Here is a 25,806-nt window from a genome sequence, read left to right as displayed (position 1 = left end):
AACGATGAAGCCACTGCCGGCATGTCCCGGTTTCAATTTTGGGTCTCTATGTGGAGTCTGTGGGACCGTTCGAGTCTACCCATCTCTACTGTACGCGAGTTATTTTGGGCCTCTATGTAGGTCTATGAATCTCCGAGCGAGTCTATGGGTCTCTGTTGAGGTCTATGAATCGTTGTGCGAGTTTATAGGCCTCTATGTCAAAAATCCCGCATGACGAATCCCCTTCTAGCGCATTCCAGTTTCTGAAAAACTCCACCCTCCGCACGCTATCGCCGGAGATCGGGAAGCCCCGAGGTCGACATCGTTGCCTGGAACCACGATCTGCCACTGGGAGTTTGTTACCAGCCTCACACAGCAGAGCAGTGGTCGATAGAAAAGAGGCCATCTGCTCCGCGATTCTGGGTGGGATAATGAGCCTTTCCCAATATCTCCAGATGTTGTGGCGCCACGGTGGCGATATGTTGACTCCCTCTCTTGGTATGCAGGAGGTCGTGCATTCGATCCCAACCCTGACGCCTGCTGTATATTTGGAGTTTGCATGTTCTCACTCCTCGTCGTCGCGTGGATTTTTCTCCGGGTGCTCCGGTTTTTCCCTCCACATTTACAATCGACATGCGTTTAGGATAATTGCCTGGTATAAATAGCCACATGATAAGGTACTTCGCTGAGCTATCAATTGTGTCCAGATCGCTTCTGAAAAGGAGCTATATAGCTCAGTGGGCCTTACCTGGTAAGATTTAACAAACATGTTTATTGTTTAAGTTGACATTTTAACTCCAACCCAAGCCCTAACTTTATTCCCTAGACCAAAACATTAACCGCCCATCCCTCCCCATTATCATTATTATTATTGCATAGTGAAATATTATAATTAAGAGACAAATGGGTTATCCCAGTTTTGATATTACATCGAGCGGCATATATGTATATAAATTCTGAAATAACGATAAACCAAAGATCAAAACACAGAACCAAATGTTGGACGGACAACCCACAGTCATGCGCCGTTGTGCATGCCGCAGCCTTTAAACCCTCGCCAGGAGGATCTCCGTGCAAGATGCAAAGCTGCAGAGATAGCCTGCAGCTCACAAAACTATGCAGGGCCGCGGAAAGAGGAGGGGATGGGTCACCGTTGAATATGAATGCATCTCGAAGGCCCGTGCAAGTTACACTGCGCGTGCGTCGAGCGGAGGCGATAAATTAATTCCCGTGAGAAGGGGGCCGATGGTGCGCCAACGACACGCGCGCACGCGACACGCACGCGCGCGCGACACGCACGCGCGCGCGACACACACACGCGCGCGGCGATGGGCACGCGGTAGTGGGCCTCGGAGCTCAACCTGCAAGCCACCCTGCACCCCGCCCCCCCGACCCCTCCCCCTATCTTAGCACTCTGCTTCGGCCTGCAGCAGACGCAGATAACTAAATAAATAAATAAACCCACCCGGGCTACTCATAAATACATTCATGTTGACTGCAGCAATACATTTTTATATATTTTTTTTTTATTCCAGAGGCTGAAGATTTATAGGTCATGAAAAAAGAGCGTATAAATAATGACCCTCACGCCGCAATAATTTAGCGTAAACTTGTAGCTGGGTACCAATCTAAGAATATATATATATACGCACCGTCTTGGGATAATATATTCGTCTTACTAATTTGCAGCGCGGAGTGGAGGTGTACGGTGGTTAGCGTGCCCCGCCAACGACCCTGGCAACCGGAATTCATTCCCGTACACGGCTGACATCAGTGGCGAGTGCTCTCTGAGACGGTGTCGGCCGATTGGGCCCTCTTTCGGCGTGGTGACTTGCGTGCGCGGTGAGCCCTTTCATCCCAAGAGTGGACTGACAAGGGGCCGTAAGCGCAATTCATTGACACATTTGCATCGCTATTTACATTTCGCTGGCACGCCTCGAGCCCCTGGGTCGACTTGACACGCGTGGAGTGGCAAAAAAAATGACGAGAAACAACGGGGCCACGTGAAACTTCTGACATTAAGCATCCGTAGAGCGGCATGGAAATACACTGGGGGGAAATGCCACCATTAACATAACCATAATGTGCCACGCTTGCAGGGATATTAATGTCGAATAACCCCGGCAAGCTGAGCATGTCGCAACATTTTACAAGATTTATATTGACGTTCCGTTTCCGTTCAACTCTGACTGATGCCATGCGTATGAGCGCCGGATTATCGACCTTGCTGTTTAAATAGCAAGAATGGTGGGTGGGGGTGGGATTGCTCAGTGACTTTTCTGACTAACTTACACATCCCCAGTTGGCGGTTTCGTTCCGATTTCGCGCACGTGCACATTGACGGTCACAATTTGCCTCGGGAAGAGCCTCGCAGAGTCTCGAGACGTTTTCGGGAGGGCTCCGCATTGAAATGTTTGAACTGCTCCACGAATGAGAGTTTAGCTTCACGTGCAAATGAAAGTCGGGCAGCCCGGACAAACCCCCACCCGAGCCCGGGAGGAAACGCAGCGCTGTAACCGATCGATTTAGAAATAATTTGTAAGCCCGTTGCTTAGCCAACTCGTAGCGCACGCCTGCATTCTCCCTGTAATGACAACTCTCCACTTGGGTGGCTTCAAAGATGCATCCATATTGGGCACATTCGGTGCCATTTGGGCTTTACCAAGGCGAGTGTGGACCTGGGTATGCCGCAACGCATTAATTCCAAATAAAAACTAAATCTCAACCACCCACACAAAGGAACAACCCTGGCCCCATCCGCACCCCGGCATTCGTGGGTCCTTCACGCGATTAATCACAGGGCCTCGTGTCTTGCTGTTGTTGTGGTCGTCACCGTCGTGCCAGGCGCAGACAAGAGGCTGGGAACAGGAGCCCCGGTGAGCCGCGACGAAGCGATCGTTACAGCGGGGCGCCGTCGCGGTGTCTAAGAGAGAGAGAGAGAGGCCGTTTGCCATCCGTTTCTGGCGGCTCCGGCTGTAAGCGAGCCGGGAGATAGGCGCCACTTCATCTCCGCTGTCCAGGAGCCCGCGGACGTACAGACGGAAGACATCGACCCGAAGAGTTCTGAACGTTCACTCCCTCTCGCTCTCTCTCTGCGTCTCTCTGTCTCTCTGGCAGCGCTTGCTAGCCTAGCTGGCGAATGGCTTAATTATGCATCTGGTATCAACGCGTATTCGCCCGGCGAGCTCACGCTGGGTGCTTTGCCAATTTGGTGGAAGAAATTTAGTTGAGTGTTTAAAATAATAGACGTATATATTTACACTGTATAGGTAATCAAGTTCGGTTTCCCAATAGAATATCGGTACCACTTCTTAAGGGTTGGAGTAGTTTAAACGTTTGTTAAAAAAAAAGTTAACGAGCACGCATTGAATGTTTGAAACAATGTTCGCACACCGTGGCCAGTATTAAAAGTTGTCGCGCAGCATGCTCCCATTTTAAGGGCACGAATGCCACTGCCTTCCTTATCCTGCAATCCGTCTTTTCTCTTGTTTTCGGTGCTGAAATGATAGCCGTTTGCGGACGAAGCGAGAGTATAAAACGTGGCTGACCCCCAGGGCTCACGTGCCTTAAACACCCCCCCCCCTCGCACCTTGAGACATGGAGACGTAGGCACATTAAGAGTGAAAACTAAAAAATAAAAGCTACAAACTAAAAAAATATATATACGAGGAGCCAAAGACTTGAAGGTGCAGGGACGCAGAGAAGCTGCGTGATTTATACACGCGGCCAGTCCGAGATAGCTTTAGAGTGGCGAGGGAAGAAGTGATTCTCGAAGCCATTTACAAAGAGACAGCACGAGTGACGCTGAGCGAGCGGGCGGGCGGGCGATCGAGGGGCAGTGTAGGAGGGGAGCGGTGGGGCCATGCCACCCCCCAGTGGCAGGCGGAGATGGGTCCTCGCGGGACCCTCGATCTCTGCCACCCTGCGACTAAAGCCCCTTCCGGGCGCACGGACCTCCGCGGGAACGCTGACAAACGCGACGTCCGCCGCCTCTCTCGTAACGACGACGACGGTGCTGCTGCTGCTGACTGCGATTCTGACGGCGACGGCCCTCGGCCCCGGTGGGACGTCCCAAGAGCAGCGAGTCCTGGCACACTCGATCCGCCTCGACGGGGACATCACGCTGGGCGCGCTCTTCCCCGTGCACGCGCGGGGCGACCGCGGTGCCATGTGCGGCGCCCTGAAGATGGAGAAGGGCATTCACCGGCTGGAGGCGATGCTCTACGCCCTCGACACCATCAACGCCGACCCGCGCATCCTTCCCAACGTGACGCTGGGCGCGCGCGTGCTGGACACGTGCTCGCGCGACACCTACGCGCTCGAGCAGTCGCTCACCTTCGTGCAGGCGCTCATCGAGAAGGACACGGCGGACGTGCGGTGCACCAACAACGCGCAGCCGATCTTCGCCAAGCCCGAGAAGGTGGTGGGCGTCATCGGCGCCGCTGGCAGCTCCGTGTCCATCATGGTCGCCAACATCCTGCGCCTCTTCAAGGTCGGTGGTGGTTGTGGTTGTGGTGGTGGTGGTGGTTGTGGTGGTTGGTTGTGGTGGTGGTGGTTGGTTGTGGTAGTGGTGGTGGTTGTGGTGGTTGGTTGTGGTTGGTGGTGGTTGTAGTGGTAGAGTGGTGGTTGGTTGTGGTGGTTGTGGTCGCGGTGGTTGTGGTGGTGGTTGTGTGGCGACCCGAGTTCGATTCCCGCTCACGGCTAACAACAGTGACGATTATCTTAACGGGTACTTGGCCTCCCCTAGGTCGACTCAGCCTCAAACGAATACCTGGTGCGGTGCGTCAACATCGCCACTGGGGAGACAAAGGCGGCCTGGCGTGGTGCCGGCCACTAACCCCCTCGTGTGCTGTGCCAGCCTTAATCAGTGTTCGTTAAGAGCACTTGCCCCAACAGTATGTTAAGGCTTTACGGGGGATATTTGTCTTTACCTTCGGTGGTGGTTGTGGTGGCTGTGGTGGCCGGGTCTGGCCGGGTCTCGCCACCGCTGGCTACCCCCGCCCAGGTAGTGGAGATTCTCAAGCACAGCAAACATGGGTGGGGTGTTGTTGTCACCTCTGAAGCGCCAAAGTGCAGGACCATATCGAGGGGAGGGCTGCTGGATGAGGGCCTCCCCCATCCAGCAGTGGATTGACAAAAGGCTGTGCGCATAACATGACCACCCTTTTTGATTGAAATCCTTCGTGACTGCAGGGATTCATATTCTTGGTTCTTTCGGTAAAGTCACGTAGAAGGGAAATAATAAAATAATGTAATTATAAAACAATAAAAATTCTCACGACGTTTCGACTGCAATACAAGCATTCTCACGACATGAAATCCACAGCAAGAAAATGTTTCTTGCTGTAGATTTCACACCTGATGATGATTGCTTGTGTTGCAGTCGAAACGTCGTGAGAATTTTTATTGTTTTATATTTGTATTATATTATATTATTATTTCCCTTCTACGTGAATTTACCGAAAGAACCAAGAATATGACCACCCTTGCCAGGTGAGGCTGATTGCGTCCAGGGTTACCATGGGAATGTCATGATTGAGTCTGTATCTTTTTATTTTGATGTCCCAGGTTGTGCGAACGTGTCGAGGATGGTTGTTGCACAGGAGACCGGGAGATCGTTAATCGATGTTCGGTGGCCGTGTTCATTGCATTAGTCGTGATTTCTCACTGAACAGAGTGGGCCACGTGAAGGCTGCAATTTTCCACTCCAAGTAAATGAATTGCTGTTGCTCTAGATCAGCAACAGCGATAGGAAGAAGAAGAAGCGAGCACAGCACTGCAGTTAACGTGTCAGGGAGCAGACGTCACAGGCCTTCCTCACCCCGTGTCCACCCTGTGTCCAACCTGTGTCCCCCCCTCTCTCTTTCGTCGCTTTATCCGCGAGCGTGCGTGCTGGGTGTAAATTCCTCCGACACGCGGGGCTGAATCTGGCACCGCGAGCTCGCGTAACCCGGCCAGCCGCAGCATCACTCAGGCTTACGATTAAAAAAACTATGCACACTCCAAAATAAAGGAGGGGGGGGGGGTTTGGGTTGCATCGTGGAAATATAAATATGTCGTCAATAACCCTCCACCACCACCCGACAGAGCCAATTAGTAAGGTTTGTCACGTAAACAAAACGTGGCAATTAGTTACTGCTCCAGCACACCGCTGCGTTGGAGAGCAAAGAACAACATTTACAATTCGAGTTCCAAGCTTCGCTGGCGATAACAACAACCAGCTTCATCAGGCAGTAGCCAGAATTTTGAAAAAGTCTTCCTGTTTTGATCTTAAATAGAGGAATAAAGGTGATGTCATCACTCTGAGCCTTGCTATATTTATGCGATCTAACAAAAAAAAACTTCATAATGGATATTGGGCACGAAAGCCTACGTGTTAAACTGAATATACGCACTATACACAATTGTATTTTTATTTCACAAGGTAAGGCCCACTGAGCTATTAAGCTCTTTTTCAGAAGCGACCTGGCCACAAATGATTGCTCAACGAAGTGGCTTGCCACGTGGAAATTGATCGCAGCCAAATACTCTTCTAAATGTTGAGCAAATAAACAGAGGACCCGGAGAAAAATTCACGCCACCACGGGGAGAACACGCAAACTAGAAATATACAGCAGACGTCAGGGTCGGAATCAAACCCACGATCTCCGGCATACCAGGCGATAGAGTTAACATCTCGCTACCGTGGCGCCACAAACAAAAACGGCTCTCAGTGCAGTGGCGAATCCGAGGGACGGGAGACGACTACCCACCCACTCACCCTATAGACCACGCATTTTGGGATTAATTTAGATTTCCCAGAGAAGATACTTTGGATATTTAGTCTTTTGGGGGGTATTTAGGGCCCACATGGGAAGTTTCCTCTGCTTCAGCGGATTTGAGCTGGTTATTAAATGTAATTCTATCACAGCCGCATTAATGTGAAATCATGATATTCGCTGTCTTGTTCAGCATGTTGGTTTTGGAGTCACGTTACATCTTGGAGGTAGGAGGATGCTAATTTGCATTGTTTTGCCTCTTTCATGCATTTCCTGTTCCAAATACACCCCATGCCTTCTATCTCTCTTACGTCTCTTTTGGATGCATCTCTTAAATGTATGTTCTGAATGTCCAATGATACATCTTATATGTGTGCTATGGAGAGGAACCATTGCCAGAAATATCACCTACCAAATGTGTTTTTTTTTGTTATACCTTTGGGGCAGAGCTATTGATGAATGTGTTGATTTTTGTTGTTGTTGTTGTTTATACTTGCGCACCACTGCCAATGCGGTATTAGGGAATTTTGCCTTTGCGCGTGTTCTGAATACATCTTTGCCTCTGTGTCATATCTCTCCGCTGCCTGCGCGCGTCTCTGCCATCTTCACTCTCGCAGCGCTATTCCATCCAATTCCTGTCTTCTGATTCTGTCGATGGCTCGCAGCTCTCAACGCTGTTACTCAGTCAAGTCCTCAATGCCAAGCCTTAGTGCACCATTGGGGCGCAGCGTCCGAACTAGGGGGCCTTGAGGTTATACAATATATGAGCAGCAACCTCGCGCGAGCCTGTAATGAGCCATTCAGCTGCCAAAATCCTGCCAACTCAGCCTCGCCGATTTTGCACGGTTGGCTACGTACGGCGCAAAAGAAGTTCTACGTACGTACAACTAGTTAGAGATGGGTCAAAAATATATATAAAACGCTGCAGATTCCGTTAGACAATGCAGGGACTGGCGTTGCTGACGTTCAGAGGCTGCCGGCTGCCCGTGATTCACAGTGCGAGCAGCGTACGAGCGTAATATGGGTGTCGAGATACGTGGATTTATGAATTCGCGTAGCTTCTTAATGTCACGATACTTTGCACCAGAATTGCGCGCGTGCGTGAACATCGACGCCGTCGGAATGAAACGTGGAGTGCGTTTTTTGGGGGGTTTTCACGGCGAACGACCCCAGGGCGTTAGCGGCCACTGTCCTCACAGCAGTCTCTAAAACAAATAACGACTCGATCAAATTGTGACCCTGAATCTTGTGAGGTTGGGGGAGAGGGTGAGGGGGGGGGGGGCAATAGTGACCCCCCCCCCCACCCCCGTCTCTGGTCCGTCATTGTAAAGGTAAAACACGGGCACACCATTTTCATATCAGGCGTCGCGTTGTTAATCGCATTCAAATAACTACCAGACCCGTTCTCGCTTGGTAATTAGCGTGTAGCAATCTGAACCCGGGAATAATTAAAACACAAGCTCGTTCGGGCGGCATGGAGACGCAGCCATGCACAATCACGTGGCATGTGACGACGATGCAAATCACCCACGACAGCTGGCATTTCGAGTGTGCACATCCAAGCGTAAACATTAATCTGGCCAAACGTCTTCGGTTGTTGTTGTTATTAGGGAAAGGCCAAGAAACGGCTTTTGTCAACACGACTTCGACGTTTTATTGTAATGCTTTGTGTATTTACACGCGTCGCAAAATAACAAGCGCTCCGTTAAGACGCGCTGTGCCCCCGGTGTCGGATCACCGCCGCATTCGACTCGCTATCTCGCAAATCACATCACATCAGCGTAACATCTCGGCAGTGTGCACTGAGCAGGATAGAACGGAGGGGCTCTGGCTTCCGAGTGATGCTACACTGGTGTGAGGGATTGGCCCTAACCTCTTCTTGGTTCTTTCCCACACAGCGATTGATCACAATGGAAATAATAAAATAATAAAAATAAAACATTAAAATAATTCTCACGACGTTTCGACCACAATGCAAGTAGCCGTCCTCAGGTGGAGAACAGGTCTGTCGAGGAGACAGAGTCTGTTCTCCACCTGTCTTCTCGACAGACCTGTTCTCCACCTGAGGACGGCTACTTGCGTTGTGGCCGAAACGTCGTGAGAATTATTTTATTATGTTTTATTTTTATTATTTTATTATTTCCATTCTACGTGACTTTACCAAAAGAACCAAGAAGATGAATCCCTGCAGTCACGAAAGCTTTAAATCGTGGCCCTAACCTGTTCCCACACTGCGATTGATCACAATGCACCTTGGCACCCCGACTCTCCTCACAAAGCAGGTTATGCTACTTGTCTCCTCCGTCAATGTAACGTCCGTTACATTAATGCCTGTGCGGTCTGTTGTCCAGTCCCCGATAGTTATATAATATTTCATAAATTATATGTTGTATATATATATACTCTTTGGTTCTTTCGGTAAAGTCACGTAGGTATAAAAAATGAAATAAATATTTTTTTTTTTAAATAAAAAAATGAAATCAATTTAAATAAAATACAATTATTTTATTTTTTATACCTACGTGACTTTACCGAAAGAACCAAAGAGTATGGATCCCTGCACTCACGAAAACTTCAAATCTAGATTGTATATATATACACAAAAAAGTGCATTGGTCTTGCGGGGCAGACGCACCAGAGCGGGTACACACTTCTGGTTGGGTTGGCATGGGGGGGGGGGGGGGGGTGGCGCCACAAGACATTTTTCAAATGCCAATTGTCGTTTGTGATGTGTGGGACATCAGCAGAGGACTTGGGATACTTAAGATTCGAAAGATTCTAGGAGTTAAGTGTTAAAGTGCCTGTGGCTGTGAAAGCCCAACAAAGGTACCCTAACAACATTAAATAAATGCTAGTGGACGATATATTTCAAGGTCATTAAAATATGTACGAGTGATTGAGAAGCTGCAAAGCTGGCTCTGGGCAGTGCATGGGAGTAATTCAGTTTAATACCAGACCAATTTCAGTCCTGGTCTGACTTGTGTCAGTCTTTGAGCCCTTCATCGTAATCATTTTTACGAAGTTCTGCGTATTCAGCCTTTTGTCTCGCACCTCCACCTATTTTTTTAAAACTCTCTTCTTCATCAACATGTCTTTTTGTGGCATCAGACAATGTACGATCTGGTTTCCCACCCTTTGCCCTCGCTTCCAATGCATTTCCCATGATGACGCGAGTAATCTCGGCAAGGGTGTCCAAACGGTCAAGTGTGCCCACATTGGTCGATGAGGTCAAAAGGATCGATGGGGTCACAAAAAGCATTTGGACCTCACATAAATCCAATCCGCGTTATTGTATTGTCACGCCGGCCTGTCACGCTCGTTCACCCCCCGCTCCCCCACCCCCGCCCCCCCCGGACGCATCGTGCAGATACCGCAGATCAGCTACGCTTCGACAGCGCCCGAGCTGAGCGACAACACGAGGTACGACTACTTCTCGCGGGTGGTGCCCCCGGACTCGTACCAGGCACAGGCCATGGTGGAGATCGTGAACGCCCTGGGCTGGAACTACGTGAGCACGGTGGCCGCCAACGACAACTACGGCGAGAGCGGCATCGAGTACTTCTCCCGCTTCGCCCGCGACACCGGTGAGCGCGCCGGGAGCCAGCGACGCGCAACGCTCCGTCGGGATGGGAGTGCTCTCGATAATCTTTTTCCGTTTTTTTCTTCTTTTTCTTCCTCTTCTTCTTATTCTTGGTTCTTTCGGTAAAGTCACGTAGAAGGGAAATAATAAAAGAGTAAAAATGAAATATAATAAAATGGAATTCTCACGACGTTTCGGCCACAACGCAAGCAGCCGTCCTCAGGTGAAGAAACAGACCTGTCGGAAAGACACAGGTGAAGAAACATAGCTGTCGGAAAGACTCTTTCCGACAGCTATGTTTCTCAACCTGTGGCCGAAACGTTGTGAGAATGTCATTTTATTATGTTTTATTTTTATTATTTTATTATTTCCCTTCTACGTGACTTTACCGAAAGAACCAAGAAGATGAATGTATATTTGACTTACCATAAGCATGTAAAATAAAAATAAATATATCCCATAATATAGGTTTGTTTTGAATGAGATCGCGTAAATATAAATGTGTGTCGTTAAGCCCGCCACCACCTGACACAGCCAATTAGTAAGGTTTGTCACGTACATAAAACAATGCGATCTAACCCTAACCACCTCTATGATGGATAATATTAGTCGATTTCTTGTGTTGCGATCGAAACGGCGTGATTTTGATTTTATAATTTTTTCTATCTACGTGGCTTTTACCGAAAGACCCAAAGAATAGAAAAGCCTACGTGTTGAACTGAATAAAATGCCCCTATCGAAATCAACTAACAATTCAAACTCTGCACACAAAAAAAACACTTGAGCAAATTCTGCTAACCAGAGGCGGCAAGGTGGGTCACGTTCTGTATCCTAAAGCCAACGGCGCTCGTCAAGCCGTCAGAGGGCGCGTGCCGCGAGTCCAAGGTTCTGGAGACGCCTTCTTTGATCAATGTGGCCGGTTTTCTCGAGTCAGTAACGAACGGCAAGGCGGTTTGTCGTTCCCTATCGCCCCCCCCCCGCCCCCCGCCGCACCTCCGATTAACACGATTGGCTCCGTATGGTGATAAATAAGTTCAATGTACACACATAGCTCGTCACCCTTAACCTCTTTCCGTTACCCGCTTAAAGCTCACCTTTTCTCCATTGCCCAGTCTCTTCCTGTCCCTTCTCTTGGCTCCTACTCAGCACCCTCTTATCACGGTCACCCATTCCTCCTCCCTTGCACGCCCCCCCCCCCTGCCATCTCCATCATTTCCTGGAGCACATAGACACACAGAGACCCAATTTAGTTCTACCTGATGACGGTTGCTTGTGTTGCAATAGAAACGTCGTATTCCATTATTTAATTTATTTTCTTTCCACGTGACTTTACCGAAAGAACCGAAGAGTAATTCCTGCAGTCACGAAAGCTTCAAATCATATAAAAGTACATAGCTGCCGATTTTTCAACGCTCAATACACGCTTGGGCATTGCAGATAGAATATTAATTGAAATATATGTTTATATTCAAAGTTTTTTGTCCATTGAACAAGAAAATGTTCAGCAAACGTTGTTAAGAAATGTTTAATTTAATTTGCTCCTGCAGTACGCATCAGTAAACCAGTGTGGGCTCCAGAAACAATTAACCGTTTTAATTATAGCCGACAAATTGATTTCAAATATGCATTGTGTCTCCCACGTAAACCATGGAAACAAATCAAACAACTATTAATTGCCCTTCTCTCATTAATGGACGCGTCTACGTTTCATTTCAAGGCAACACAGATTTCGCAAACGATCTCGATCGCGTACAAAATGTGCCCAAGTTGGTGGGGGGGCCTCTTCGTAACCGACGTAGCAACGAGCCCGAGACATCGGAGCCAGTGAGTCGTCGACCCCGCGTAAGAATATCGCAACACCTGGTGTGGGACTGCGACTTTTATTCCTCCCCCACCCCACCTCACTCGAATTTACGACTCTGAACGGTCATTCCTCCTTATTACCCTCCTCCCCCACCTCTGAGCGTAAATCACGACACTAATGAAATTTACTGCGAGCGGGGCGTTCGGTGCACGTTCTATAGTGTCCACCCCCGCAAAAGAATGATGTGCTTCCCCCCACCACACCACCACCAGTGATATTTTATGGGTGTAACAAAACAAAAAAAAGGCTGTAAATTTTATTTAAAAGAAAAAATCTCACGCCGGAGAGGGTGTGGTGGGGGGGAGTCTCTTGCAAATGTCTCGGCAAATGGTCCTCGCCTCTGTTGAGCTACCGGAATAACGCATGTAAAAAAAAACACGGTGTAAAAAATATAACCGTATAAAAATAAACTCGGTGTGTGATAACAGTTGTTGCAACAACAAAGGGCAAGGAGATATACACCTCCACCGAAGCTATTTATGACGATCCCAGAGTACATTTTATGGAAAATCGGAGAAAGAAAAATCTTAAACACACAAGTGTTGACATTAACCACCTCACATTCGTTGATAACAACAAAGAAGGTTGCAAAGTAGGCCTCAAGGTTTAAAAAAAACAAAACAATGAGCGAAACAAAACTCACTCGTATGCAAACCAGCTCGTTGCGGTACGCGTTGTGCTCAAGATGATAACGGGCGGAATTCTCTTGCGTAATGTCAGGGTCCACACCAAACGATGCCACCCTTTGTGTTGGTTGCGAACAGCGTGAAGCCAATGTCTTTGCGCAGATCCCTTTGTGCTGAAAGCTCGGGTTTGATTAAGCGCTCCTGAAGGCACCTCGAACACCTTTGCGTGAGTGCAATCACACGCGAAACATAAAACCGATACTTAAGAAACCAGAATGAGTTATTTTTTATGAACTCCAGTGATTCACGCAGTGAAAATTGTGTCGGTGCACCTATCAAAAGCTATTTATGATACTTAAGGATTTCATAAACGCACGCTTAAGTAATTGAGGTAAATGAGCTCATATTTGCGCGTGGGTTTTCTTCACTTTACAACTTGCCCTCGTTTTCAAAGTTTGTCAAATATTTCGCAAACAGTTTACAAACGTATCTCACTGAACAGTCTTAAAAGTAATGCTTTACCGCTGATGCATCCGTAGTCGTTCGCCACGCAAACTTAAACGCCCACTGCGTTCAGGAACTAATGTGACCAGCAAACGGTTCCCACACTGCAGAGCCAGCAACATTAACAAGTTTCAAGTTTCATTTATTAGGTGTAGCCCTGTGAGCCATTCGGCTCTTGAATCATCTTAAAGTGACTATGTGCAAACAGAAAATCCAAGAAAAGACAGCAAAATATTGCTGAAAAAGCACCGTACACCAACACTGTGTGCAAAAATGCCAGTGGGATGCAAGTCAAACAGCAACAACCACAAGACAACTCAGATTAAGCCCATCAGTCTAACTCTGTACTACAACAAACAAACATGGCCAAACCGAAAAACGTTTCAAAAATCACCAAAATAAAGCCATAAAAGCAATAAAACAGTGATCATAGGAACTATGACCGAATTTTCACAATAAACGACGAAATAAACATGTATCTCCAAACCCTGCAGCCATAGCTGGCTGCATGAGTCACTCCACAACAGCAGGAGCATCAGTCGGAGTGTCAACATTTGACATCAAGGTACACGACTGGCGGCTGGGGCGGTGCACAGTCATCACTGTGAACCCGACAAAGCATGAGTTTGAGACCCGTCTGTGGCTAACCTCAGTGAGTGATGTCTGAACCCCGTGCTGGAATCTCTCACCTTCACTCAGCCACACTGACCGCCGTGTTAAACTGTTATCACCGACACAGCATGGATATATTTAAATGACTGTAAATTATGAACTTTTATGACACGCATAGCGAAATTTCGTGATTCTTTTTTGATTAGAACAGTTTCCAATTAAGTTCTCTAACTTGTTTTTTTTCCACGCTACTTTTTTTTTAAGTGCAGCGCTTAATAATTCCCTGATGCAACGGGCACGTAACTAACGTCGGCTTTAATTGCAATAAAAAAAGTAATTTCACGAGGAAATATAACTGGTAAACAAGTACATTATCAAGGGATTACGTTAGAGTTTCATGACCAAATCGGGTTGTTTTGTGTTTTTCTTCAACTTGATCACATACGTACGTTAACTATCACTGAGAGATGTGAGTCATTTGACGTGTAACTCAAAGGCCAAGAGGAGCGCGAGCATGAGCAACACATTCAAACTACGCGAAATCTTCCGCGCGCTGGGAGCTTTTTGGGGAATTCACTTCGCGAAGGAGCTGCCGATGAGTGACGGGAAACGTCGGACATCGGTCCCGACAACGCACCGCGCGACACGTCAGAGGAGATGTTCGGCGCAATCGTGACAAACCTACGTGGTAGTTTTCTGGCTTCCTGCCCCGTTTAAAAACACAAAACGTGCCATTGAACTACACCTCAAGCAGGACTTTAATTGAAAATGAAAGTATTGAATATTCCGTAGAGGTTTTCTGGGGACAGATTTGTGGATGCTATTAGAAAGGATGCTGTCGCTGCATAATGGTTAACACCGGCAATAGACTTGCAATGCAGAGCTCGCTGGTTTCATTACATCTCCCAGTGCAGCAGTTGAAACAAGGTGCACGTATCTTACACCTCCGATTAGCACGGTTGGCTATGTACCTTGGGAAATAATTTCTACATACATACAAAACCCCTGCCGAAGCACACCCAGTAGTATAAATAGATACACCACAATTAGTTGATTGGCACGCCGCATACAATGGGGTAAAGTGTGGGTACTTCTATCTCTTCCATGTGGAAGAGTAGGCCAACTGCCCTTTAGAGAGGCCCTCTAAAGCTGTGCCCAGTGGAGGCCTTTCCTCCAAGCAGTGGTGCAGGGCTGCATCTTTACCAACCAACATATTAGCAGACAAATTGGTTTGCGATAACAGTAACGGGAGAGATGCATAACTCACATCTGGACCCAGCTTTCATTGGCCCTCCAAGTAGCCGTAGGCTGTACATATAAAGAACACACATTAATTAGCCGTGCCTGAGTTAGGATATCTCATTTATTTCACTTACGTTTGTCCCAGGAGACCAGCGCCTACCTGAACCCAATTATCGCACAAACGTGGGCATGTTTTTTTTTTTTTAAATGGACCTTTTTAAAAATCTCCGCATGAGTTGAGACAGTGCTTGAGCAACACTTCCAGACGTCTGCGGGAAACATAACACGCGCGAGAGGATGTGTAAGTGTCATTTGCAAACACACAAAAAAAGAAAACATCAGTGTGGATAGCATTTTGCTGCACCTTTGTTTTAAGACCACCATTCACGTAAGACAAAGATCACTGCTGGTGAAAGGCCCTGCACTTAGCAGTGCTCTGGAGAGCCGCCCTAGAGGGCATTTTGACCGACTGTTTCATGCTGGCCAGACCTCCTGGTAGATGTGGGTGTACCCACATTTGTTCCCATCGCATGCGACCTGCCGATCGACTAACTGTGGAGTGCCCATTTATCTTACGAAGCGGACAGAGGCCCCTTGATTTAACTGCCACAACGGGAGATCGAGCTTGCGACCTCGAGACGTCCGGTGTACTCACCATTAGGCCATGGTAGGACCACTCGTGCAAGGGGGTCTGGTCGATGTCTATTTATTACTGAAGCACACACAGCTGAGGGAAATATATGCAACATTTTTAAAAATATATATATAATATAACTCTTTACATATATCATTTTTTTCAAGTGGTGTGGCGGGGGGAGGGGGCTAATATCTACATTTCATCACAAATATATTGCTTGCTCAAAAATTCGGTGCAATGGACGATAAATATTGAGGCTGGGAGAGATAAACAGAAATCAATAAGCACAGTTTGGAAACAATACAATCGACACCAATTTCTATCCAAGGACTTTAAGTCATCGATGTAAACCGTGTCCCCTGTTGCTCCATTGAACTGGCGCTTTGCAATGGGTTTCCTCCTGGGAGGCCCAACTTCGAAGATGGCACTTCGTTTAATTCTCAATCGGAGCTCCCACTTTGTCAATTTTCGGAGCTCAACAAAACAAAACCAATTCGTTGATAATTTGCATGAAGCACCTCCGCTTCAAAATAATCACAACCCCTGGGCATAACCTTCATCATAACACTAATTAAAAGCCCGCTTATATACCCAGGAAAGTATCAATGAGTCTTCAGACTTTTTTCATAACGGTTCTCACTACATTGGTGTGCTTGGCTAATAGACTCACTGAGTGTTTCGGCCTCATTTTGGAGAAAAGCAAAATCCACGAAAAAAATCCACGTCTACTGGAAGGTGACAGGCCCCCGGAGGTCACCTATCCAAGTACCGACCAGGATCAACCCTACTTAGCTTCCACAATATAATGAGATTGGGCAAGCTAATCAATGGTTATTTCTCATAATAAGATGATAAAAATTTATTTAATTCTTTCGTGACTGCAGGGATTCACATTCTTGGTTCTTTCACACCTGATGATGTGTTGCAGTCAAAACGTCGTGAGAATTTTTATTGTTTTATATTTGTATTACTTTATTATTTCCCTTCTTCGTGACTTTACCGAAAGAAACAAGAATATAAGATGATAATAATAATAATTAACTGTCCCTTGTCAATCCACGGCTGAATGAAGTCACCTCCCAATGCCATGTCAGTCATGGGGATTGTTTGATCATACTTCACCGTGCCGGTCAGTGCGGGTTGGTGAAACCGCTGGTGCCGGCCGTCACCCGGAATTGAACTCTGGTCGCCAGCTTCATAGTGTGGTGCGTTAACTACTGCACCGCTACTTCCCCCTTGATGTTTGCATTAAGAATATTTTGAGCTCCATCAAACTATGGTATTGAGACTGCTCAGATAGCACCTTTAAAATAGTGTTTACTTAACTTCGTGATTTGTTTAAATTCGATTTTTTTTTTCGGCTTATGAAGCAGAATGTAGGATATTGCTTCCAGCAGAAGCCACATGAATAATTTACTGTGCTGCATGGCAAGTGCATTATTCTCACCACTGCAGATAAAACAACGCTAATGAATCACGTGCCGGCATAAACTTTTCCATCGGGAAAAAAAAAAACTATGTACATATTACATTTTTGACCGACCATCTTGCAGTAAATCACATTCTTTTCTTTTACGAAATTGGAGTTGTTTCACATTAATTAAACGATGATTTAGTGCACAGCAAGTGAATTGGCACAATGGTGAGAACTGTGCTCTAAACCCGCCCACTCTTAGTTTGATTCCTGGCCACGGTGATTGATACCCCCCACCTTTACCAACCAGTACTGACCAGTCCGGTGAAGTATGGTCAAACAACCGCCACGACCAACATGACATGGGGAGACCTTAATCCCGCAGTGGATTGAAAAATATTTTATTATTATTATAAAAAAAATTTGAAATAGCCTGTGACAAAACCACCCAGAATTTGTATTTTGCTTCATATCTTGGACGCTAAGCAGACTTGAGCCTGGATGCTGATTGCATTGGCGACAGAACGGGTCCTGGAGGCTGCTGCTGTCAGCCGAGGTCAATGCAAACAAAAAATCCATTGTTGTACTATACTATGCTCAAACGTCTATGCTCCCCGTTTTCACCAACCCGCCTCAAACCTCATCGTTCACACCGCTGTAAATTCACTCGCACGTGCAATGAGCTCGATTCACTTTTTGTGCTCCATGTAATACAAGTTCCCCTTTTACTGCACATGTTTCCCGAACAATAAACGCATCTTGGCTCTATGAGCCCCAGGCAGCACATCTGAAAAAAAGCCCTTTAATCTTGTTCCACTGTGCTCATTGCACCTTTGGGGAATCGCTGGAGACGCGCAGCCCTTTATAGTCTGGTCACGCATGCACGGCCTTGTAGGGATAGCACGAAGCTTGAGTTGTAATTACAGAATTTCATTTTATGCGATTTTTATTTGGGTTTATTTGTGCTGGATGTATCCATTTAGCGTGGGAAAACGTTTTCTTCTTTCAATCAAATTAAACATAATTTATTTATTCACACATTCAATTCCTTCAAGGAAAGAGACTTCGTTTTTCGTGTAAATTTCACCCACTGCCCATACCAGTTCAGTCATGCAACATTGTGGAGGTATAACTTTTTTCAGAATCATCATCGTCATCAACAGCCGTGGTAAATTCACTGTTGGATGATGAAGGCCTCCCTAAGCAACCACCTTCCTTCATAATCCGGCAATATTTAACCATTTCATATCTAGCCTTCCTCACTCAATCCGAGGTTTGGCCACGATATTGACTATCCTACACTACAGGGGCTCTATGTTCAGCAGTTCTTGCGAGTTGTCCCATCCTGAGCGCTGTCCAAGCAACTAGAGTTCTCAATCCAAGCTCTTCTGGGTAGGCCCTCAGCCTAGCTTTCCTGGGACCGAGCCTTCAAGTGTACCATCTTGTTCAGGCATTGTGCAAGTTTCCGCAGGACGTGTGCCAAAAGTAAACTCGCAATTTACAGCTCCTTTTGTCAACAATCCACTGCTGGATGAGGGCCTCTCCACGCAGTTTGGCGAAAGGGGAGAGCTCAGGGTCGGTTCAAATATCACTCGCCGGTGATGTCAGCCCTAACCGGAAATCCAACTCAGGTTTCTGGGTCCACAGGGCAGTGCGCTAAGATTGATCTTAACCTACATTCTTTCACAAGGCACGCTTCAAAACACCAAGCTCACCGCAAGGCAGATATGTCGCATATCTTTGACATTTAAAACCTATTCCTTGCCTGTCAGTTTAAAATGTTTAATTGGATTTTTTGTTTGGACAGTATGAATGTAATTGTTCCTGAGTCACGCTTTATAGCTCATCATATAATATCACTTATTTTATTGCTGGTACTTGACATTTGGTACTAATTTAAAATTTCCTCGTAATTTACATTGCTTGACGTTGTTTTATCAATGTGTATTGTCATCTTGACTTAAAGCTTTCGTGACTGCAGGAATTCATATTAGTTCAAAGAAATCACCTATCTACGTGACTTTACCGAAAGACCCAAGACTATGTGCATTGTCATATTTTAATCACCCAGGTCTTCATTTGTAGGTCATTTTCGTCTCAACGGTCTTCCCACTTCGTTTTGAGTCCAGCAACATGCTGAACTTGCAATCCAGAGGTCCCCAGTTCAATATTATTTGCCAGCTCGGCAGACGAAGCAATGGTGCACGTTTCCAAAATCCACCTGCGTCTGTCCACCTAGCCGTAACAAATGGGTACATCTGCAGTTAGTCGATGGGACGGTCGCGTGCAGTGGGGTAAAGCGTGGGCAATCCCATCTCTTCCCAGATGTCTGCCCAGCGTGAAAAAGTAATATCTAATATCTTCTTGTCACGAGAGAGGCGGTGGGGAGGGGAGGGGGGGTGGCTTTCTGCGGCCCCCTCCACAGAAAAGTGGCGCGAGCACGACATTTCAGGGGCTGCACCTCTACCGTTCTATGTCCACATATCCCGGTCATTCACAGGAGCGCATCATCTCCAAGCCTGCCCGGCCGCAAATAGTAAAACAGGTCAACTGTGCCCCCCCCCCTCCGTCGTGACGCCCTTGTTGCATAAAACCGTGGCCGTCCGTAATGCTGGGAGATGACCCCCCTCTAGCCCGCCGACACCGCGAGAGAGTGGAGCCTCTCTGCCGTGTCCCGCGAGCGCCATCGCTAATGGGGGTGGGGGGGGCGGCGGGGTGGGGAGCTCGCCAAAGTGGCGCGCCGCTCCTTTTCATGTGCGGGATAAAAAGGCTTCTTCCTCATCAATAACTAATAGCTGCGTGCCAGAGCGATGTGCGGCAGAAGAGGAGGAGGAGGAGGCGACGGGGAGGGAGGGGCGGGGTGAGCGGGGTGAGGTGTGGCACGGCGCGTGAACCCTCTTACGGGGTTTGGGGGGCAGCAAGGGAAATGCATCACCCGTGACTTCACCACGCATCCCACCACCGGCTCTCCGAATTGCTGGCCGCATCATCGTCAGGCTCAGGTCAAATCCCAGATGAAGCCCCCCCCCCCCCCCACACACACAATTCATCGCCATCGCTCTCCTACGATTCCTGCGATGCAGCAACACTTTTGGGCACCTGCACACGGGATTATCTCATCGCTCCATCCGTTTGCGGTAGACGTGCTCCCATGCGCGTCCCCTCCTTTGATCAATCCCCCTTGCCTCCCGAAGGTGGGAAACCCCTACAACGCCACGCCCAGCGTGACACGCCTGATGATGCCACGAAGCCCCTCCCCCTCCATCATTATCATAAATAAACAATCCCCGTTGTTTTCGACGCTCGTGCGTTTTGGCGTGGTGTGTTCTACAACTTGCTTTACATTACCCCCCTGAATTGATAGCATCTATCGATTGTGCAGGCGGTGCGATTGCACCACCGCCCAGGGGGCCAGAGGGACGAGGCACTGTGTTACGAAGAGGGGGGAGGAAGATTGGACAGGGAGGTCCAATTCATTCCCTGCACCAGTGCTCATCCCAACCAAGCTGCGGCACTGCCCTATTTATCGGCTTAGTTATCCAGTGGCTGAAACATTTAAAAATCGATTCCTTGGGCTTATCCCAACTGGAAGATGTTATCTGATAAAGAGAGCAGTATTGAATCAGACAAGGTATTGCAAAGGCGAAAAAAAAACTGGATAAATGCTGAACACGCTCCGTTGTGTAATGTAACACTTTGAGGCGGTCACGCGCCACACCAATTTGCAATGATAAACGAATTAAAAACTCAAGTGGTGATGAATGCAGATAAGTAAATGTGATACGGATAATTCACAGTCTGTCTCATCAGCACTCGTTACAGATTGCAAAATGAATTAACCCTCCTGCACGGAATACCAAGTTCGTTTCGCCTGCGTGGTGCTTATACCGTTACGCACCGCCGCTGCAAGACACCAACTTGCCCAATCATAATTGGAGGCAAGTCGGACAGGAAACAAACGGGTAGCCAATATAAATGACTTCTACCTTCACAAGCCCAATGTGTGTCCATGCCGCGCAACTTTACTCCGCACGCAACAACGACGACGCTTTCACTAGGGGTCTGCATACCGTACAAAATCAGCAAAATAGCGTGGAATCGTGGTGAATCATTTTCACCCGAGAGACGTGAAGCGTACGGACGATGATGCTGGTTTGTTTGCCAGACCCGCTTGGCTTGGGACATTGCTGCTTGCGGGCAAAGGAATCGGTTCTGATATCGCTCGCCACTGATGAAAATCTGTGGCCCGAGATTCAGGTCACCGAGTTCACAGCACTGTAGTATCACCCAGCACTCTATCGCAACGCAGCAATTGTTATTTTGTTACCCTTTTATTGTTTAAATATAATTCATCGCATCGCTGTTGGATAAATAAACTCACTCGAAGCAATGTAATGCCGTGGAGCCTTAACGGGATTCCCACTGGCAGTCTTTATAATAGACGTTGATTCCATTCATAGATACCCAACCGCTTTCTTCGCAACAGGTGATCAAATATTGTAAACGCAGTGGCTCAACATGTTACAGAGGGGAGTGATAAAATATTTAATGAGTGTTTTGATACTGGTGCGAGACGTGCGGAGGCTTTTACACATAATGTTATTCTCTCCAATAATTCCTCCCTTATTACTTTAGCAGGGGTTATCCATCTTACCTATAAATGGAACACCCTGTTGATGCAAACCTGCTCTTGCTTTTGTTGTCGAACGTACGAAGCCTGTCGGTGTTTATTCGCGAGGTGTGTGCGCGTCGCAGCGCACGGCTCGGACCGCGAGGAATTGGGGCCAGACGCGAGGTGGAGTTCTATTGTCCGTGTCGTTTATGGCTGGGCCCACGGGGGGTGGATGGCTGGGCTGGGCTAGAGGCCATTTTTTTCACTCACGTCTGTGTCGTCACCCAGCATCTGCTGTCCAAACAAAACAAAAAAAGCCGAGCCTCGCCGGCTACAACAAACAACAACAGCAAGGGTAAACAAATATTGATGAAAATTCTCACGCGCAAAAAATCAACAATTTGACCTCAACCTCATGGTGTAGGACCTCACCCGCTGTCGACTTGTCGTCTTCTGCGGAATATCAATCTTTATTGTCATGTACATTATTTATAATAACACAAATAAACATGGTGAGATGTATTTATCTTGGAAAGCCTAACTGCCAGGTAAATAAAGCACCGCCGACGCTTGTTATTCGCATCATAATCTCGAGCTGTGGTCTATCCGCGGCTGGATGAAGGCCTTCCCACGCTGATATCATCCCTCGCAGTTCTGAACAGCTCCTAAATCTCGCTCCTGCACACGAGCAGATTTCATCGCTCCATCTCCACAGTGCCTGGCCTGTCTCGGGGCATTTGTTTTTATATTTCGCTCTCGTTCCATTCCTTCTAGCGATTAATGTCCTGCACAAGCCCACTTACTCCTCGTCGGCTTTTGATAAGTCACATTCTGCTGATGATGAGCATCAGAAAGTCCAAAACGAGTCTGGACTTTGCCTGCTTTAACAAATGTTCTTTGAGGACATTGGTTTGGAAAGTCCGTGGGCTGTGGACCAAAATGTGATATTCTTACGAGGTGAAAGGGAAGCATTTGGGAGAGCCGTGTTGTGATCGAACACAGTAAACCCGAGTCCTCATCAGGAATCGATAATTCATTAACTGAACTTCATGGGAACCTCATTTGCCAGTAGAAAAATATTATAATTGTTTTTTAGCCTTTTATCTGGCAACAAAACTGACACCTTTTTTACAAGGAGTCATGTTTGCATTGACCACAATACCTGCAGTCGGAATGCAAACCAAAAAACGTAACTCTGATAATGTATGCACTGTCCTTGACATTGATTGGTCCACACCCGAGACAGATTTCTTTTGAGCCTAGTCTCACATGGTGTTGGACCAGATGACGCCAAAAGGCGCACCAAAATGCAAACATGACTCCTTGTAAAAAAAGGTGTCAGTTTTGTTGCCAGATTAAAGGGTAAAAAAACAATTATCCATGGGAACCGTTGCCCATTTGCGGGAACAGCGGAGGGAGCGATGTGGTTGAATGCTGTTTGAGGAACCATGCAGCCTTGTTGATTCTCCTGCGTAGAGGGGTTCGAGGTCGTGCGGTGCGTCTCCCTCCAATGCGTTTTCGGGTCGCACCACCGCGTGTTAATTCGGCACTGGTGTCCGACGTTTCGCTACACGTGCCGGGAGCTTATACAGGCACAGAACCGAGGCCGCTCACTTTCACGCGCGACTAGACAGCATCGCCGGCTGCAGCAGCATCAGCTGCCGCTGGTGCCAGTGAGCAGTGGTGCCTGTGTTGCCGATCGGCTCAGATCTTCGACGTCCGACTGCCGACGCCGTTCGTCTGTTTACTCCTCGTCCTGCTCGCCGCCGCCGTGTAGGCCGGCCGATGTTTGTGATGTTCATCGGCCGTCGGCACCACAGCAACCCCATGCATGGCTCACACTCGCGCGATGAGAGGAGTGACAGGCGGACAGCAGCGATTTTACAGATGGCACCGCTTCGAGCCAGATTGCGTGGAGAGAGAGAGAGAGAGAAAATGAAATACGTAGTCATAATACATGTGACAGTCAGGCCACGGATGCTGTTTGACATGTACCGTAGACTTAGCCATATTGTGATCTGGTGTTGGTTTGTTGTTATTTCGCTGGCCGTGCATGTACGCTCATGATTATTGCATTCGAATCGTTGTGGCTCGGCCCTGGCTATGATCTGTAGAGTTAAACAACAACAACAGCCGTGCTAAATGAAAGAGTAATACAGTCAGCACGTTTTGGTCTTTGAAATTACTGCTGAACATGGTAGTAATTCAATGTTATTTGGTCAGCCTTGAATTTTTTTGTTAAAATCGTCTATTTTAATAATGTAACGAAACGCATTTAACAAAAAAATATATTTGCACATTTCTGAAGGTTCACGTAATTTGCTGTGACTACGACACGTGGACAAGTTGTGAAATACAAATGTAACGAGAAACATTCCTCACCGTTAAAGTGCGAAATAGTTAACACGCCGCACACACACGGTGGCCTGAGTTCGATTCGCTGCCACGGCGAACATCAGTGGCAAGAGATAACTGAACCGGTCCTGGAATTGGTCCCCCCCCCCCCCGCTTCACCAGTCCGCACTGACCAGCATGGTGAAGTATAAAAAAACAAAAAAACCATGACCAACGCAGCATGGGGGACGTATTCATCCAGGAAGCTCCAGATACACACAATGCGGCCAATCTCATTCGATGTCAGCAGCTGCTGAGGGTCGAACCGAGTTGGTTCTTGAATGGGTGACCGTCCAGGGCTTGCCAGGTGTTGTAGGCGTGGTGCTGCGAGGTAGGGTGTGTGCCTTCTGGTCCTTTCAGTTTCCTTTATCAAATAAAATACATCTCCCCCGCCCCCCCCCCCCCCAATGACCTTTGTGATATATCGCACGCCTAACATGTTTGCATTGGTCGATGCAGCCTTTTGGGCACAAAAACCGCAGAGCGCATGCACAATTTAATATCGCGCATATTAGCGCAGACATCGCTATTCCTCCCGCATTATAAATAGAGCTCTAAGTTGCAATATCTTCGCGCCTACGCACGCACACGACGTGTGCGCGCGTGATGGAGCAAGCGTTACGTTGCTGCTGGGCGGAGGGGCCCTGGATGCGCGCCCGTGCTCCCGCGTGCCACTGCGCTCATTCCGTCTCGTCTCCCGGCACCACAGCCACCCGCCTGGATCCCCGAGGGGCCATCCATCTCACGCTGCCCACGCGCAGACGGCTCCAAACCTTTGCAACCGTCCCGAATCCTCCTCGCGCTCCCCTCTCACTCTGCTCGCTCTGTCTCTCATCCACGTGTCCTCTCACTCCTCTGACCCCCCCCCCCTCCCTCCCTGCCTGACCCTCCAACTGACGGCAGGAAATCCACCGGGCGGCGTGTGCATCGCCCAGTCCCTGAAGATCCCGCACGAGCCCAAGCCGAGTGACTTCGACAAGATCATCCACCGCCTCATGGAGACGCCCAGTGCCCGCGCCATCATCCTCTTCGCCAACGAAGACGACATCAAGTGAGTCGTCGCTCGACGCGGCCTGGACGCGCGTGCGTTGACAACAACAAAAACGACAAAAAAACGACAAACATCCCAAGTGAGCTGTTGTTGGGGGGAAGTGCTGGTAGCGAGTGCTTATTAAGCCAACTAAGTGGTGAGGGTTATTATATCAACACGCCCAGCCACCTTTGGCTTCCATGTTCACACAATGCACAAAAAGGCGGAGTCGACCTAGGGGAGGACCAGGACTGGTTCAGATAATTACCACTGAAATATACATTCACAAAGACAAAGATCCCCCGTATAGACTTAACAGACTGTTGGGGCAAGTGCTGTTAGCGAGTAGCACCTATGGAGGCTAGTGGCAATGCTTACACGCCACACCAGTTATTCATTTCAGGCTGAGTCGACCTAGGGTAAGGCCCAGGACCGGTTCAGATATTTGTCACTGGATTTGGCCGTGAGTGGGAATCAAACTCTTGTTGTCGGGTTCGAAGCGCAGCCGTGCTAACCACTACACTACAGCCCCCCACTAAATACATACACAGACG

General features: G+C 47.9%; 1 protein-coding gene across 6 annotated transcripts in view; it reads left to right on the top strand.

Annotated features, from left to right (window-relative positions):
* GRM8 (glutamate metabotropic receptor 8) overlaps positions 1-25,806 on the top strand; it is a 120,256-nt gene that overhangs the window by 21,606 nt on the left and 72,844 nt on the right. For all 6 annotated transcript variants that reach the window (XR_009755942.1, XR_009755943.1, XM_061562823.1 and 3 more), the window contains exons 2-4: positions 2,824-4,471; positions 10,105-10,321; positions 25,126-25,273. Coding sequence is in view for 4 of the 6 variants with exons in the window: in XM_061562823.1 (XP_061418807.1) it covers positions 3,842-4,471; positions 10,105-10,321; positions 25,126-25,273 (995 nt within the window). In the remaining 2 variants the exon portion in view is untranslated. The remainder of the gene's footprint in view (positions 1-2,823; positions 4,472-10,104; positions 10,322-25,125; positions 25,274-25,806) is intronic.

Source organism: Lethenteron reissneri, chromosome 30, assembly GCF_015708825.2.
Source record: "Lethenteron reissneri isolate LAM-NWPU_2019-01 chromosome 30, ASM1570882v1, whole genome shotgun sequence".
NCBI lineage: Eukaryota > Metazoa > Chordata > Hyperoartia > Petromyzontiformes > Petromyzontidae > Lethenteron > Lethenteron reissneri.
Note: the sequence above shows the minus strand (reverse complement) of the source record. Positions and strands in the feature narration are given on the sequence as shown.